This window comes from Palaemon carinicauda, chromosome 22 (assembly GCF_036898095.1).
Source record: "Palaemon carinicauda isolate YSFRI2023 chromosome 22, ASM3689809v2, whole genome shotgun sequence".
Classification (NCBI taxonomy): domain Eukaryota; kingdom Metazoa; phylum Arthropoda; class Malacostraca; order Decapoda; family Palaemonidae; genus Palaemon; species Palaemon carinicauda.
The window spans coordinates 94,204,023-94,221,522 of NC_090746.1; the positions used below are offsets into that span (position 1 = coordinate 94,204,023).

The following is a 17,500-nucleotide window of genomic DNA, read 5'->3' on the forward strand; positions in this document are numbered from 1 at the left end:
ATTTTACCAGACGTGTGTATTTAGGACGTCTTCTACTGTCATTTTAATATTAGCCAAAGGAGTTTCAAAGAAGAAACATGATCGACTCTAATTTTAATCTCTTTGAGATGTAATATACTTCAATTTAAAGCTATTTTGAAAATTCATATAAGAGATGTTTTAATTGTCATTAAATCTAATTTATTAATCTATTTTTCTCTACTGTACATTATTAATGTTTGTATGAATATTCAATAGCAGATTTTGTTCAGGAAAAATTAACTGATTAATCAAATCCATGATTCACTGGTAACATTTTTCATAAAGCTATAAGGAAAACATTCTTATCACCATTGTTTTAGAAAAAAAATATTAGTTAAACTTCCAGTGAATTATTGTTAGAAGAGTGGGTTACCAGTACCAGTGCTTTTTCGTCATACTTATCCATCTATGGCTCTAGGAGAGTTTATTGTGATAGCTAAATGATGAATTCCATCCCTTTCAAGAGTTTAATCAAAATCGACGTGTGCAGATATCCAACCCTCTCTTTGTATGTTTAGGGGGAAGAAATTTCTTTCATAGACATTTAAGAAATTAATATTCCTTCTTTACCTTATCCCTATGCTAATTATCATAATTATTTTTAACAGTATCCACTGGAGACCACCACATCGTTCGTAAATCCACTGATTCATCAGTCGCAGTATCTGATGTGCCCAGCTTCAAGACCCTCATGGAAAAGACCGAAGCTGCCCTCTCAAGCGGAGGAGACCTCGATCTCCATGAGTTCGAGAGTGCTGTTGGCGTGCCAAATCGTTTCCTTCTTCCCAAAGGTAACGAAAATGGTATGGAATTCGATCTCTTCGTCTGTGTGACCGACGGTGAGAAAGACGCTGCCATTCCAGACATTCACACCAAGGAAGGATTCATGCATTACGGCTCTCATGGAGTCTACCCCGACAAGAGGCCTCATGGTTACCCCTTCGATCGCCATGTTGAAGATGAACACATATACGAACAGGTCAACAACTTCCATCACACTGTGGTTAGAATCTACAACCACGGTGAGCATATTCACCATCATTAACACCATTTTCATTATGTATTGTTTTCCTATGTATGGTCATTTAGCCTTATGGAAGAAAAGTTGACACGAAATAAAATATATGAAGATCTAAAAGAAGCTTACATTATCATTTGGCAATTATACATTTCTTTCTTTTGGGGTTTTTGGTAAAGACATATTCAAGGATCATCACAAAAGATTCCTTACTTTATAAAACTGCCTCTGACTTATCTTAATTGTTGACTGAAACGTAGACACTAACAACTTAGATATCTGCGATCATCAAGGTAATCGAAACTATATTTCATATACTGTATAAACAAAATTAAAAGAAAATTTCAGTAAAAGGTATATTATTTTACCAAAAAGGTACTTCTTACTAAAAAAAAAATTTTTTTTATGGTAAACATTCTATCAGCGAGTTAACATATAACATTTTTTCCATATATCTTCAAAAATATATCTACCTAAAACTAAAAAGAGTGAATTTAGGCTCTGTATAAAAAAAAAAAAAATGCTACGGGGAGCAAATTTTATGCTAATTTTTTTAGATATCTGTTAATGATACTGGGAAGTGAATTACAGTAGTTTTAACGATATTGAAAGATAAAGTAATTTTGTCTGTCCCTATGATTTTCCATTTTATTATGGATTTAACATAAGTTTTATTTTGGAATACTCATTTTTAGAAACTCCCCAGACTATATATGAGGATTTTTTTGACGTATTTCACATGTAGCTAATATATAGCCATAAAAACTTAAGCACATTTCTTACCATTAAGACTCTTTTTCCTTCTCTTGTCCATAATGAGAAAATTACAGGAGCAGTGTTAGTTATGAGAAAGGCAAATTTATTGGTATTGATAGGAAAACATTTCTGATAATCTTACATGAAAACACAGCTTTTGATTGAATACCAGACATCATAGTCCTTGTATAGGAAGATAATTCTAAAAGGATAGCATGCTTGAGTTTAAGGGAACTCTAACTTATATTATGAGACTGGAAGGCTACAAATTCAGTTGCACTATCCAATACTTCTTACTATAAGAAAGATGTCTCTTCCGCACTTAACACTGATAACATTAGCCCATCTATATATGAATTTCTCGTATAGGTAGTTACTGTTGTTAGATGCAAGCTACAAAGATAGGGAGTATTCTGTAAAGAATATGTCAGAATATTTGGCGTGTTTAATCAAAGGACATACTTATAACCAGAGAGGGATCCAGCAGTGTGCATGTGTGTTGCTGTGTGTGTATTGTTTATGTTTTAGGTTTACTAGTTGCTGTTATATGCAATGATTTATCATATTCTTTGAGATTATTGTAAAACTTGAAAATCTAAAGAAACTGTAATGATGAATGAAAGTGGCTATGCTTATTAAAGACTGAATAATCAATAATCCAATAGCTGAGTATTTTTTGTTTCTTTTACATTATCCATTTGAATTGTCAACATACACCATACTTTACAAGTATTTTAGTCATTCATATATTATGAATTTAGTTTGCTTTATAAACAAACTTTTAGATGAGGCACATACAAAGATCTGGAACTTTTGCAGGAAGGATAAAAAAATTATGAAATTCCATTTAGAGTTTGTTCATTTCTGTGTTAGAAAAAACAGGCTCTAATTTTTATGTATTTTCGTATATGAAGGTTTTCTGGGGCTATGACTAATTCCGAATATCCAGTCCATGAGTATCAGAGGAAATAAAATAAAAAAAAAATGTAACAGAATTATACTAACTTTCCTAGTTGTTTTTCCCAGGACATTTTTGTTTAATACATTCTTTTAATTATTTTTCTCAGCTCTTAGAAGGACTGAAGCAACACATTTTTCTTTCACTTTAGTATTAGTTAACAGAGAACTTAAGTTTATATTATTCCTGTGGTTTAATACCGAAACTTACTCTAGATAATTCATAAGAAGCCCTCAGAGCGAATACTTGAAAGATACAATAGAATTATTAAAAGAAAGAATATATTTCTTGCTGAAGTTGCACTAAATAGAAATTATTTATTTTGGAAGCTGTATGTGTAGGCGAACCAGCAAATCAGTTTCTATCTAGCTGTTGTAGAGTTTCCACGTTTCAAAGGAAACATACAAATAGGGATACAGAAATATTAATGAAAATTTTCAATTCTATTTAATCAAGACAATTATATATGAACTCTAGTGAACGAGTCTTAAAATCATATTTTCAAAATATAGAATAATTAAACAGTGTCCAAAAAAGAGCAAAATCAAGAAGTTCATTGTAAATTGTATATAAGCCTTTACTGACAAAACTCAAAATTCAATATTAAAATCCCCCACTTCATATATTTGATGGTAGGCATATGATAAATCTACTAATCATTAAGTTATATTTAGAAAAACAAAGTTTTATAAAGAATAATCAGTAATATTAATAACCTTTCAAGTTTATTAAGATGCTCTTCATTTGGAATGAGAATTCTTTTCAGGTTTCAAGACTCCTCAGAAAATATGAATAAGAAATTATACTCGATATTGATCTAAAATTGGATAATACTTGTAACTTACTGCCGGGACGAGTTGGTTGGAGAGTGGGGGCACAGGCTCTCTACAAAAAAAAAAAAAAAAAAAAAGTGTTTGAGAGCTCTCCGTTTTCATTTCTTGATGTAAAAAGTTAGCATTAAAATTCTGAAGTTATCTTTTGCTATCTTTTAGTTTTTCAGATTTTGTGAACCTCTATTCTTTTTTTTTTTTTTACATTTCATGGTCTTATTTAAAAGCCTGGTATGATTTCAAATCTTGTGACTTAGAGGTATAGATAAATAACGAAACGTATTTCTTTTCTTGAAGCTAATTAATCTGGAGCCAGGCCTAATGTATATATAATTAGGATAGCAACAACACAAAAATTTACACACACACACACACACACATATATATATATATATATAGTATATATATATATATATATATATATATAGATATATATATATATATATATATATACAGTATATATATATATACATATACAGTATATGTATATATATACCTATACATATATATATATATATATATATATATATATATATATATATATATATATATATATATATATATATATATATATATATATATATATTACTCATTCTAATTGAATCCAGTTTATTAACATGTCTGCGAGCAAAGAGTTAAAATTTCATGAAGATTTATTTTCTATGTATGAGAAGTGTTGCAATTATCTCATCATAAAAGAATATTTGCAATTTATTGAGGACATTTGTAAAGCTATTGAGAGTAAGAACACTAAGACTTCCCATGAATATTACCTTCTGAGTAAATATGAAGTGTACTATGAGGGCCCATGGTGTAACTGGCCATGTTGGTCAAGACAGATTGACTAAAGAACGCCAAGTAAAATGCACCAAGTTACTGTGGGATATACAGGAACTATTCTAATTGTTATATCAGGAATTCCAAAAAAAGGGAAAGCGATCAGTAACAAAAGGCTTTGAGGTTGAACCTATTCTCAGTAGCAAACTTGCATCAAGCGACCAAGTTTATTTTATGGCATGCAGTCTTAGCAAAGTTTTGTGGTCGTCGCCCGCTCATATCAAAGCATTTAGCTGAAGTATTTCAAGTAGCTAATATATTTCTACTTTTGGGAGTTCCTGTAATTTTAATTGGATAATGCTTCCGAATTTGCTGCTCAGATTATTACTACACTATGTTGTTTATGGCATGAATTAGCTGTCGTTCTAGGCAAGCCAAAACACACACAGAGTCAGGGCTCTGTGGAACAAGTAAATGTTGAAATAAAGGGCATTCTAGTCACGTTGATGGCTGACAATAACTCGACAGACTGGACAACGAGAGTAAGATTTGTTCAGTTCTCCAAGAATTCTGCCTCCTATGCAGGGATCAAGAGAAGTCCATTATGATGCAATGTTCAGTATGAATGTCATAGTTGGAGAGGCACTAACATCACTTCCACATGAAATCATCAGTTATTTGTAGTCTGCACAAGACCTCGTGCCTCTTTCGCCAAGAAGCAGAAATAGATACCAAGCCTAAAACAGAAAATATACACACAGAACCAGTCTTAGCCAAAATTACTAGGCCTGAACAAGAGCATGAGCCTGTATATCTCCTTCAACTAGACTTTGATCAACTGCAAAACAGCATCAAATCCCAACGTATATCTTTCATTAAGTCTGAATAAGAGCATGAACCTGTATCCCTGCATCAAACTGACATTGATCAACTGGTGAACAGCATCAACTACCAACGTATAGCTGCCAGTGAATCTCAGAAACAAGTATAATATGATGAAGAGAAGCCAAATAGAGTTATCAGCGGGTGAGACAGTAGAATACATCGCTCTTTCCATTCCTTTTAGCTAATCGAAGTCATGGAGACCCAAGGACCTTCTCAGGTGTTATAGTGAGTACGAGTATAAATGATCAAAACAAAGTAGCCACCAAAGGTGGCATTCTAGAAGGAAGCTATTCCAGGAATCAGTATGACCTTTTTCCTGAAAGATTGCTGAAAGGCAGTGACATAAACAGTAACACATAAATTTCTCTCTGAAAAATTGTTATCAAAGCATTTATTAGTGGAGGACAAGATGTTAATTGCTCTTGTAAAGGTCCTAAACATTGCCAAACAAAGAGATGCAAATGTTCCAGATCTAAACAGCTTCGCAATATTAAAAGACAATATCTGGAAAAACAAGCAGCTTAAACAGTAATTGTGTTGTTATATGTTTCTCTGTTATTCAAGTGATTTACGATTAAACTACTGTCATGCTTTTATTATTTGTGTGAATTTTCGGTCAATATATGATACTATAATTACTATAAAAACTGGAATTTTCTATAAGAATTGGATGAGTGCTAGCTAGTTTGGCATTTTTCTCTGCATGTGTAATGGGGTTGGGTCATAATAACTTGCATATGGCTCAATTAAAATGTAAAGTCTATTTCTAACTTCAAGTCCATCAAATACTGTACATTTGAGAGACTGATGGTGGGTTATTGCACCTTTTTTTTTTCTTTTGTATGACGTATTCATTAACTGGTCTTCTTAACCAATCAAGAACTTCCAAATATTTATGCACAATTGCCCAGATACAGTTCTACAACCGCTATTTCTTTTCTCCCTTCCCCTTCACTTCCAGCCTGACAACCATCACAATAACACGTCTCCAAAAGGGAAGTACAATCTATTTTGAAATTTAGTGTAATTTCGTTTATTTTGGTAATTGATTATATTGAAAATTTTCGTAGTTTAGGATATAGGTATTGATGCTCATGTGAAAGCAAAAACCAGAGAAAAAATATCACCAAAACAATGACCCACAGGATTGGCGTGCGCCGCTCATCTATATTCCACTTATCAGAACAGAGGTGCAATAGGGTAATATTAATTTTGCGAGCATAGTAAGCTACGGCGGAGCAAAAACCATTAGAGGGATATGGGATTTGATGTAATTCATAGATAATTACGGTACTGTAAGTTCCAGCCACTTACATGAGCCACAAAGTTTCTCAACTGGTTCCATGTGTTTATTATGCCTTCTGACCATTATCATTGTTGCAAATTACTCCATTTTTTAGTCCCCCCCCCCCCCCCTCAGAACCCCGGTTTCACACTGTGATCCCTCATAATAGTGGGAAAACACATGGATGGGTGGCCAGAAATGGATGAAACATAAGATAATAAGTAGGAAAAATATATGGTTCCTCTATTTGGTTAGAAATTAAAGTATCATATATTTACTGAATTTTCTTGTGAATAAAATCATTGAACCTTGTAAATTCCATTTAGTAACATAGTAGATCTGGAATTTTATTGCCATATATTTTACTATTGTTCAAGTGAATTACTTTATAACTAACGCTATTCTTTTATAAGTCTGTAATTTTAGTGTCAGGTTTTACTACTATTTAACAGACAGACTTTTTAACTATTGCTTTAATATAATTTGAGATTCTATTATGAGTTCCTCAGATTTATTGTGCCATGTGGTTTATTTTTACACCAATATGTTTCCTTATATGTGCTGTCATTCCATGTTACCCACATTCAGAGTGATTTCCTTTTAATGTGTGCTTTTATAATGTGTGAACTTTCTTTTCTTTTGAATTGAATTTTAGAACAAAATTGCTACTTTCTTTCATATTTCACATATTACTTTTGTTGGTAATTTCGTGAAATAGCTGGTTATAATTTTTTTTTTTTTTTTTTTTTAATAATAATAAAACTTTAGTTATACCATGAAATGACTGACCACCACAGGCACTACGTATAATCACTAACAGTTTTTGTCATTTCACGAAAAACCAAATTCACACTTTGACTGTAACATATACTGTACACATATATGTATATATGAGATGATTATCCATGCAAAGTAAGTAAGTTATTTATTGTGAGGTAAGTCACCATCATCAGGAAGTCATTGTAGTCACCTTTTTTAATGTTCTCCTCATTGGTGTTTCGTCTTGATGTTTATTCGTTGTTTTTATTTATATTGTTTAGTGAGTAAGGGTTGGTTATTAATAAAATTACAACTGTATAAATTCTTCAGTACTTATATTATACATTTAATACACTAAGACTTTCAGGAGATTTAGATTAAACCATGATGGAAGGGTATATCAATATTAATGGTAGTTCAACTGTATATTATTATTATTATTATTATTATTATTATTATTATTATTATTATTATTATTATTATTATTATTATTATTATTGCTTGCTGACCTACATCCCTAGTTGGAAAAGTAGGGTGCTATGAGGCCATGGGCTCCAACAGGGAAAATACCTCACTGAGGAAAAGAAACAAGGAAAAATAAAATATTCCAAGAACAGTAACAACATTAAAATAAATATCTTCTATATAAACTATAAAAACTTTAACAAAACAAGAATAATGGGCCCGAGTGTACCCTCAAGCAAGAACTCTAACCTCTAGAATCTAACGGGAATTACAAAATTCCTTTAATCACATGTTCACTCATTCCAATTCCTCACGAGTGAGAGTCTGGATATTAACTAATTGTAACAAGGTATTTACTAAGTGACTTCTTTGGTCAGAATGGTATGCTTCCGTCGTTAACTTCAATTGATCAGATGATCATTGACTGGATCATTTCTGACCAGCCTCGGCCACGAACAAGCGATTCCTATCCTGTCGTTCAGACCTCGGAGAAAAAGCTGCTTAAGCTTGTAAGCTTTCTCAAGCAATCTTTATGACACGTTATTCCCCAAACTTCCATTGTACTCTAAATTATGCTTGCTATGACATTCTCTCTTTATTAAACTTTTTAATCTTTCTCATGAAATCTGGATATAAGCTCATAAAGTACGTCAATCAATTGTGTAATAATTTCGCATTGCCAAAGTTTCCTGCCTTTACACTGAATAATTTCCGAAATTAATTATCTTTCTGCATATCATTTTAATATCTCTCTATTTCTGTTAATTATTTCAAACCTAGTAGGTTGACCTTACATAACTCTACTACCTAAAACTTTCCTATGAAAAAAGAATATCATGACCGTAAGAGAATATATGGAACAATATATCATATGAATAATTATACAAAAACATTTAAATACCTCCCTTTTTTCTTATCCATTGCCATCTCTTTTATCTCATTAAATGTTAGAAATACTAAATACTTTAATACATTCATACCTAGATCAATCGTAACAAATACGATGAAATTATTCAGCAAAGTAGGAAAATGTGTCAGCTTTTCTTTGTAAACTACTTGAGTCTGAGCTCTCAAATACTATTTTTGCAGTGATCCTGTGCTCCCACTCTCCTTCCAGCCCCTCCCGACAATAACTTTGATGCATTTTCCAATTTTAGAGCAATATTGGGCAAAATTTCTTATTCTTATTCTCTGAGGAGTCTTCAAATCTGAGAAGAATTCTCATTCCAGATGCAGATGAGCAACTTTCGAAACGTAAAAGGTATCCCTTACTAGTTTTTATAAAACTTTCTGGGGGAGTTTTCTATATATAGCTTTATGATTAGCGGCTTTATTTTATGCCTGCTCTCAAATATATGACGTGGGGGGGGGGAGATTTTGACAATGTATTTTGAGTTTTGTCAGTAAAAGTTTATATACATTTGGCAAGGAACTTCTCGATTTTAATCATTTTTTTTAACACTGTTTAATTGTTTTATATTGAAAGAAAAAAAAATAATCTAAGAATTTGAAACTTAAAAACTCTACAACAGCTAGACAAAAACTGTTTCGTTAATTCATCGAAGCAAACAGCTTCCAATACAAATAATTTCTCTTTAGTGAAACTTCAGTATAAACTGTATTCTTTTTTAGAATAATTTCATTTTATCTTATAAGTATAGACTCTGAGGGTTCCCCATGTATTAACTAAAGCAAGATTTGGTATTAAATCCCGAGAATAAGATAACTTGAGTTCTCAGTTAACTAATACTAAAGTAAAAAAAATTTCTTGTGTCAGTCAGTCCAACTAAGAACTGAAAAAAATATGAGATAAAAGAATATATTCATTAAAAATATCCTGAGAAATGTTACTACTAAAGTTAGTATTATTTTGTTACATTTTTACTTTATCTTTTCCGATACTCATTGACAAGATATCGAGGATTACTTATATCCCCAGAAAACCTTCATACGCGAAAATGCATGAAAATGAGAACCTGATTTCTTTAACAAAGAAAAGAATAACTTCAGTGGTTTTATAAACTCTAATAAATGGAATTACCTAATTTTACACTTCATCCTGCAAAAGCTCCAGATCTTTGTATGTGTCTTTCCTTCTTCTTCTTCTTCTTCTTCTTTGTCTGCATCTTTTTCCACTTTTATGTGGGGTCGATGTTTCCGGCCAGCGTTCTCCATCTACCTCTGTCCTACACTTCATCACCGGTTAATCCCTTTGATCGAAGGTCATCCATGATACAGTCCATCCACCTTCGCCTTGGTCTCCCTCTCCTTCTCGTTCCCTGTACCTCCATTCACATCACTCTCCTCCCAATATACTGTTCATTACTTCTCATGACATGACCATACCACCTCAATCTACTTTCTTGGATCTTATCTGATAGTTCTCCAACTCCAGTGGTACCCCTAATTACCTCATTCCGTATCATATCTCTTCTTGTTACCCCACACATCCATCTCAACATTCTCATCTCTGCCACAACCATCTTCTTCTCTTCTGTCTTTTTATTGCCCACGCCTCCGCTCCATATATCATTGCCGGTCTCACAAATGTCCTGTGTACTTTAGCTTTTAATATAACCCTTATTTTCCTGTCGCATAGTACTCCACTCCCTTTTTTCCAATTCTTACATTCTGCTTGTATTCTGTGGTTTATTTCTTCCCCTAAATTACTATCCTCTGCAACTGTTGATCCTGAATACTTGAAATTTTCTACTCTTTTCAATCTCTCTCCTTGTAAACTAACTTCCCCATTCTCCCCATTTTTCAATCTCAAATACTCTGTCTTTTTCCTGCTGATCTTCAATCCTCTATTTTCCATTTCTCTTCCCCATTCCTCCAGTTTCTCTTCTACTACCGCTCGCCTAGTGCTACACAATATAACATCATCAGCAAAAAGCATACACCAAGGAGACTGATCTCTAATACCTTGTGTTACTACATCCATGACCAGATCAAATTGGTAAAGGCTCAATGCAGACCCCCGATGTAGTCCCACATTTACTCGGAAACTTTCTGTTAGGCGTATAATGCTCTTAACATTTGCTTGTGCCCTCTCATACATATCTTGGGTGATTCTTACGTATTTCTCCGGGACTTCCTTTTCTCTCATACATCTCCACACCTTCTGACGTGGTACTCGATCGTATGCCTTCTTCAGGTCAATAAAGACCCTATGTAATCCTTTTTGTTTCTCCCGATGTTTTTCTATCATCTGCCTCAAAGCAAATATTGCATCTATAGTCCCTCTTCCAGTTATAAATACAAATTGTTCCCCACCAATTGTTGTTTCATCTCTGAGTCTTTTCTCAAAGATCTTCTCCCATATCTTCATAGTATGGCTTATCAACTGTATGCCTCTGTAGCTGCCACATTCCTGGATTTCTCCCTTCCCCTTACAGATGGAGATGATTAGGCTTCCTCTCCATTTCTCTGGCATCTTTTCCTGATTAAAGATTTTTGCATCAGGTCCCACAAGATACCTATGCCTTCCTCTCCAAGACTCTTCCATACCTCTACTGGTATATTATCCGGCCCTGCAGCTTTACTATTTTTCATCTTCTTTACTGCTTGTTCTACTTCTCTTCTAGTCAGTCCTATGGTAACTGCCTCGTTTTGGGAGTCCATCTTCAAATACTGTTCTTGGATTCTCCTTATTCGATGGTCCTTCAAAATAAGTTTCCCACCTTCTTTTAATTTCATTCTCTTCTGATAGATCTATACCATTGCTATCTTTTATTTGCCTTATCTGCGTCAGGTCTTTAGATGCAGCATCTCGGGCATTAGCAATTCGTAATATTTTCCTCTCTCCTTCTGGTGTTTCCATCTCTTTATAGACTTCATTTAATGTCTCTGCCTTCGCCTTTGCTACTGCTCTTCTTGCTTCTTTCTTTTCTTTATCCTGCTCTTGTCCTGATAGATCTACCTTCTTTCCTGCTTCTTTCTTGGTTTTTACCCGTCCTTGCACCTCATCATTCCACCACCACGATTCCTTAACATTTGGGGGTCTTCTTCCTGATGACTTTCCAAGTACTTCCCCACCGATTCTTAGGATTACTTTACTATTCTCGGTCCACCATTCTTGTACATCCTCATGTAACCTTACTGCTTTCAGCACTCTTTCCTTAAACAAGACCCTCAGTTCTGCCTCTTTCAATTTCCACCACTTAATCTTTGAGTCCATTCTCGTCTTTTCACTTCTCCTACAATTCCTTAGTCTGCAATAAATTACCACTAACCTGCGTTGCACCGCTACACTATCCCCATTTATCACCTTGCAATTTCTAACCTCCGTCAGATGGTCTCTCTTAAACAGCAGCAAATGTATCTGGCTTTCCCTGCCACCGCTACTGTGAGTAATCAGTTTGTTAATCTTTTTCTCAACGAAGGTGTTGGTCATTGCTAGGTCAAAAGCCACTGCAAAATAAATCACTCTTTCTCCCCCATCATTTCTCTCGCCCACACCCCAACCTCCATGCACTCTCTCTATCCCTTCCCCACTAATTCCTAAGTGGCCATTCAGATCTCCTCCTATAATTACCCTTTCCCTTGCAGGAATCATTCTAAGCTACTGGTCCATCTCCTCCCAGAATATATCGTTCTCCTCCTCTGTACATCCAGTTTTCGAGGCATAGGCACACACCACATTGACTATTGTTGCTCCCTGTCCCAGCTTTAAACTCATAATTCTGTCATTTTTCCTATTCACTCCAATCAAACTTTCCTACAAATCTTTCGATAATATTATTCCTACACCATTTCTTCCTTCCATATTTGCTTCACTGTAATCAAATTTACAACCTTCGCCTAGTTCTCTTACCTTATTTTCCTTCCACCTGGTCTCCTGCACGCACAGCACTCCAGTCTTCCTTCTCTCCATGAGGTCAACTAGCTCTCGCCCTTTTTCAGTCATTGTCCCCACATTCAGAGTTGCTACTCTCATCCTCTCCTCAGATATTTTCCTCTGACCTTGCCTCTTTAAACCAGCCCGCGCATGACTGGGTAGCCCTTACCAATTTTTTGGAGGGATCAGATGAGGTCTCAACGCGTCGCCTATTCGGGAACGACCTAGCATTAATTCTAATCTCACAATCTTCACTGGCTATATTGGTTTTGGGTAATTTTTCATGGCCGGATTCCTTTCCTGCTGCCAACCCTCCCCATTTACCCGGGCTTGGGATCGGCACCAAGTTGAGGCTCGCTTGCCCCCCACCTCTCAGCGGCTGGGTTGTATGTGTCTTATCTAAAGGAATGTATAAAATGTCAAAAACTAACTGTATCCAAATCAAAATATCATATTAAAGATACTCAGTTTGTTTATAAAGTAAACTTAATTCCTTATATATGAATGACTAAAATACTTACAACGTAAGGTGCCCTTTTACCCCCAACGCTATTTGGAACTTTCTAATCCTTAACCCCCATGCGTTTTTTTTAAGCACATTTTGCAATATATTTTATTTAAATTGCTCTAACAGCTTTAATTTTCGTCATAGAGAGGTCAGGTTGGTCTCATTATTTTGGAAAATGCCTGAAGTTTCTCATAGAATTATCAAAAATATGCAAAAAAAAATGTGAAAAACAGTTTTTTGCAAGGACGTACCGGTACGTCCATGGAGGTAAAGGGATGAGTTTTATGAAACGTACCAGTACGTCCATTGGGGGTAAAATGGTTAACAATTCAAATGGGTAATGTAAAAGAAACAGAAAATACTGAGATAATAGATTATTGATTATTGATTCTTTATTCAACATAGCCACTTTCATTCATCATTACAGTTGCTCAAGATTTTCAAGTTTTATAATAATCCAAAAGAATAAAATGAATCATTGAATGTAATTACAACTGGAAAACCTGGAACATAAACAACACACACACACGCACACACACATACAAAGACACACACACACTGTTGGAGCCTTCTCTGGTTACAAGTATGTTTTCATTCAACAGTATCCTAAAGATTTTCCTATCTATACTAATAAAGATGCCTTTCTCATAACTAATGTTGCACCAGTAATTTTCTCATTTTTAGCAAAAGTCACAACTGCAAGAAATGGGCCTAATTTTGTATGGCTATACATTAGTTACATCTAAAATATTTCAACAAATCCCAATATTTCATCTTATATAGTCTGAGCAGTTTCTTAGAATATGCATTACAAAAAAATTATGTTCAACCCATAATGAAATGGAAAATCATGAATATAATACAAAATTTTAAGCTATCTTATAATATCATTATAAATGCTGTGATTTATTTTTCAGTATCATTAAACGTTTGCTTCCTGTAATTTATTTTTGATACAGAGCCTATTCTCACTCTTTTAAGTTTTAGGTAGTTATATTTTGGAAGACATAATATATTTTGACTGGCTGATAGAATATTTATTATCAAAAAGCCTATTTTTGACAACGATGTCCTTTTTTGGTAAAATAATATGCGTTTTAATGACATTTCCTTTCAATTTTGTTTGTAGAGTGTAGGAAATATAGTGTTGAGTATTCCTGATAATTGCAGATATTTAGTAACTGTTAGTATCCATGTTTAGGTGTCATCTAATATAAGTCAGAATTACATTTATGAAATAAGAAATCTTTTGTTGTAATCCTTAAATGTAAACTAATGTTTTACCAAAAACCTCAGAACAAGAAATGTAAAATTGGTAAATGGAAACCTCTTTTAAATCTTCCAAAACTTTATTCAATGTTAACTTTTCAAGCATAAATGACAATTTACCCTACATAGGTAAATAATGAATGTTAAAAATATGGGTTAATGATGGTGAATATGCTCTCCATGGTTGTAGATTTTAACCAGAGTGTGATGGAAGTTGGTGACCTGTTCGTAGATGCGTTCATCTTCAACATGACGATCGAAGGGGTAACCATGAGGCCTCTTGTCGGGGTAGACTCCATGTGAGCCGTAGTGCATGAATCCTTCCTTGGTGTGAATGTCTGGAATGGCCGCGTCTTTCTCACCGTCGGTCACACAGACGTACAAATCGAATTCCACGCCATTTTCGTTACCTTTGGGGAGGAGGAAACGATTTGGCACACCAACAGCACTCTCGAACTCATGGAGATCGAGGTCTCCTCCACTTGAAAGGGCAGCTTCGGTCTTTTCCATGAGGGTCTTGAAGCTGGGCACATCAGCTACAGTGACTGCAGAATCGGTGGATTTGCGGACAATGTGGTTGTCTCCAGCGGATACTATTAAAAATAATTATGATAGTTAACACAGGGATAAAGAATGAATGTTAATTTCTTATGATTCATTGAAAGTTTATATCTAATATTATTTTTCTAAAGCATTGGTGATAGGAATGTTTTCCTTATAGCTTTATGAAAAATGTTGCCAGTAAATCATGTATTTGTTTAATCAGTTATTTCTACCAAACTAATTTTCGATATTTAATATTCATACAAGCACTAATAATGTACAGTAAAGAAAAATAAAGTGATAAATTGAATTTAATGATAATTAAAACTGCTCTTATTAGAATTTCCCAAATAGCTTATCATCTTTCAAAGGGGGGAGAATTTATAGAATATCATTCGAAATACTCACATTTTACCCAGAATTTGTCGAGTTCTATTGCCTGCCACCTTGCATCGTCGAAGGAGAATTCTACACCATTGTTGTCCTTATGAGGCCAAATATAAATTCGAATAGTTGCCAAAGTATCTGCTCCTTTGTTGTTCTTAATGTCAATGTTGTAGGAGAATTCCTTGTGGTTTAGACGAGGAACATATGTATCGATATCAACATCTGGGATATCTTCGGTGTCATCCACAGCATTGATCAGACTGTATTCAAAGTCTTCGAAGTAAGTTTCCAGTTTACCATCAATAGCAACATTAGTTACATCCACGTCTTTAAAATCTAAGTCTTCAAAGCTGTAGCTAGGTAGACTATCCTTGTGCTCCCTGAAGATGTTATCCATATACTTATGAAGTCTGAAGAAACCTGGATCACGAGTGGCAGTTTCGAAGTGTTCCATTACACCAGGAGGCATGTTGTATTTTCCATGAGGATCTGTTTGACGACCAAGCATTATGTGGGCGGTATTGTGAAGAGCTCCATAGTATTGTACATTGGGACTGTAGAGAGAAGACTCAATAATATCACCAAGAATATCAACTCCTCGCTCGTTCATGATATCAATGTGAGTACCATCTTCTTTGATGATGTATCCGTGAGCAATGGCATCTCTGATACGGCTTTCGTAGATGACCATATCTCTAACTCTAGCAACTCCATCAACATCTTCAAAATGAATATCATCAGGACGAGATGGGAAAGCCCCTCCGTATTTGTAGGAAGTATGTGGAGCAAATCCATCATGGATAGTTTTCTCCCAGTGAAGTTCCTGTACTGGCTCCAAGTAGTTGGAAATTCTCTCAGCATCGAAGCGAACAGCAAGTTGATTGTGTACCCAGAAGAAGTTCTCTCCTTTGCGGTCAAGCTTATGAGAATAAGAATCTCTCCACCAGAAGGGGAATTCCAAATGCCAGAAAACGTGATGGGTGTTCATGCCAATATCTTCACCAAAGTAGGCTACACGTTGTTCCTTGTTCCTTGCTGTACCGGTGAATGAGGATTTGATTTTGGTAGGAGTTTGTCTCATTTTGGCTGCATAGGCTTCTTGAATAACCTCAGTATTTGTGAACATGTGAGGAGTGACTTCATAGAGTGGAGGAAGCACGACATGTTCAGCCAAAGGATGATGGATGACGCCAGCATAAACTGCATACACAAATTCTCCCTCGTTCATACGTTCACGGAAAAAGGCAGCATTTTTCACAATTGTCTCCCAGTCTTTGCAATGCATGAAGACATCGAAAAGCATCAGAGCTTCTTCACGTTGTCTTTCATTGAAGAGGGAGAACCAATGCTTCTGCTCCAGAAGTCGGTGATCTTTCAGCTCCTTCATGAGACGGTGGACTGCTTCTCCATTATCTGAGTAATGGGAAGTGTCGGCCTCTGGGTCAAAGGTTTTGGCGTAAGTCTTGTGAGTTTCATCTCGAAGGTGCTCGTTCACCTTCCACAAAAGATAGTTCACATCGTGCTGCTTCTGGGCATTTGAAGCATCTGCAAAAATTCATATATAATATAAAAAAGGGTGATAGAGAAGGAAGAACATTAACTATCAAATGCCATCTTCACTTATATATATATATATATATATATATATATATATATATATATATATATATATATATATATATATATATATATATATATATATAAATATATATATATATATATATATATATATATATATATATATATATATTTGTATATATATATATATATATATATATATATATATATATATATATATATATACATATATATATACAAAGAGAGAGAGAGAGAGAGAGAGAGAGAGAGAGAGAGAGAGAGAGAGAGAGAGAGAGAGAGAGAGAGAGAGAGAGAGAGAGATAGTGTGCGTGTGATTATGTGTGTGTATCAATATTTCGAATCCCTGAATAATATTAAGAAGAAAAATTATTTTCTTATACTTTTATTAATCCTAGTTACTTGTAGGATATTTTCCACTAATGCAAATTCTATCCCGTCATTTAATGAAGGGAATTCTCTTATAGTCTCCCTTCAAAAAGGATATACCTCGTGATTTAGGAACTAGGATATTGCTTGATATAGGAACAATAGCTATCCATAATGGTTTGAATATATCACATTGATTAATGACACGATGCGATGTTTTTTAACTCTCAAATG

At 34.5% G+C, this 17,500-nt stretch overlaps 2 protein-coding genes across 4 annotated transcripts in view; one reads left to right on the forward strand and one right to left on the reverse strand.

Annotated features, from left to right (window-relative positions):
- The window catches only part of LOC137616745 (hemocyanin subunit-like), a 2,089-nt gene extending 1,023 nt beyond the window's left edge, over positions 1-1,066 (forward strand). The window contains exon 2 of the mRNA XM_068346745.1: positions 630-1,066. Coding sequence (XP_068202846.1) covers positions 630-1,066 — 437 coding nt within the window. The remainder of the gene's footprint in view (positions 1-629) is intronic.
- LOC137616628 (hemocyanin subunit-like) overlaps positions 1-17,500 on the reverse strand; it is a 74,642-nt gene that overhangs the window by 42,910 nt on the left and 14,232 nt on the right. For 2 of the 3 annotated variants that reach the window (XM_068346534.1, XM_068346532.1), the window contains exon 2: positions 15,323-16,846. In XM_068346534.1, the coding sequence (XP_068202635.1) occupies positions 15,323-16,846 (1,524 nt within the window). Of the gene's footprint in view, positions 1-14,432; positions 14,965-15,322; positions 16,847-17,500 lie in introns of those variants that run through there. The other variant, XM_068346536.1, reaches the window with a different exon arrangement.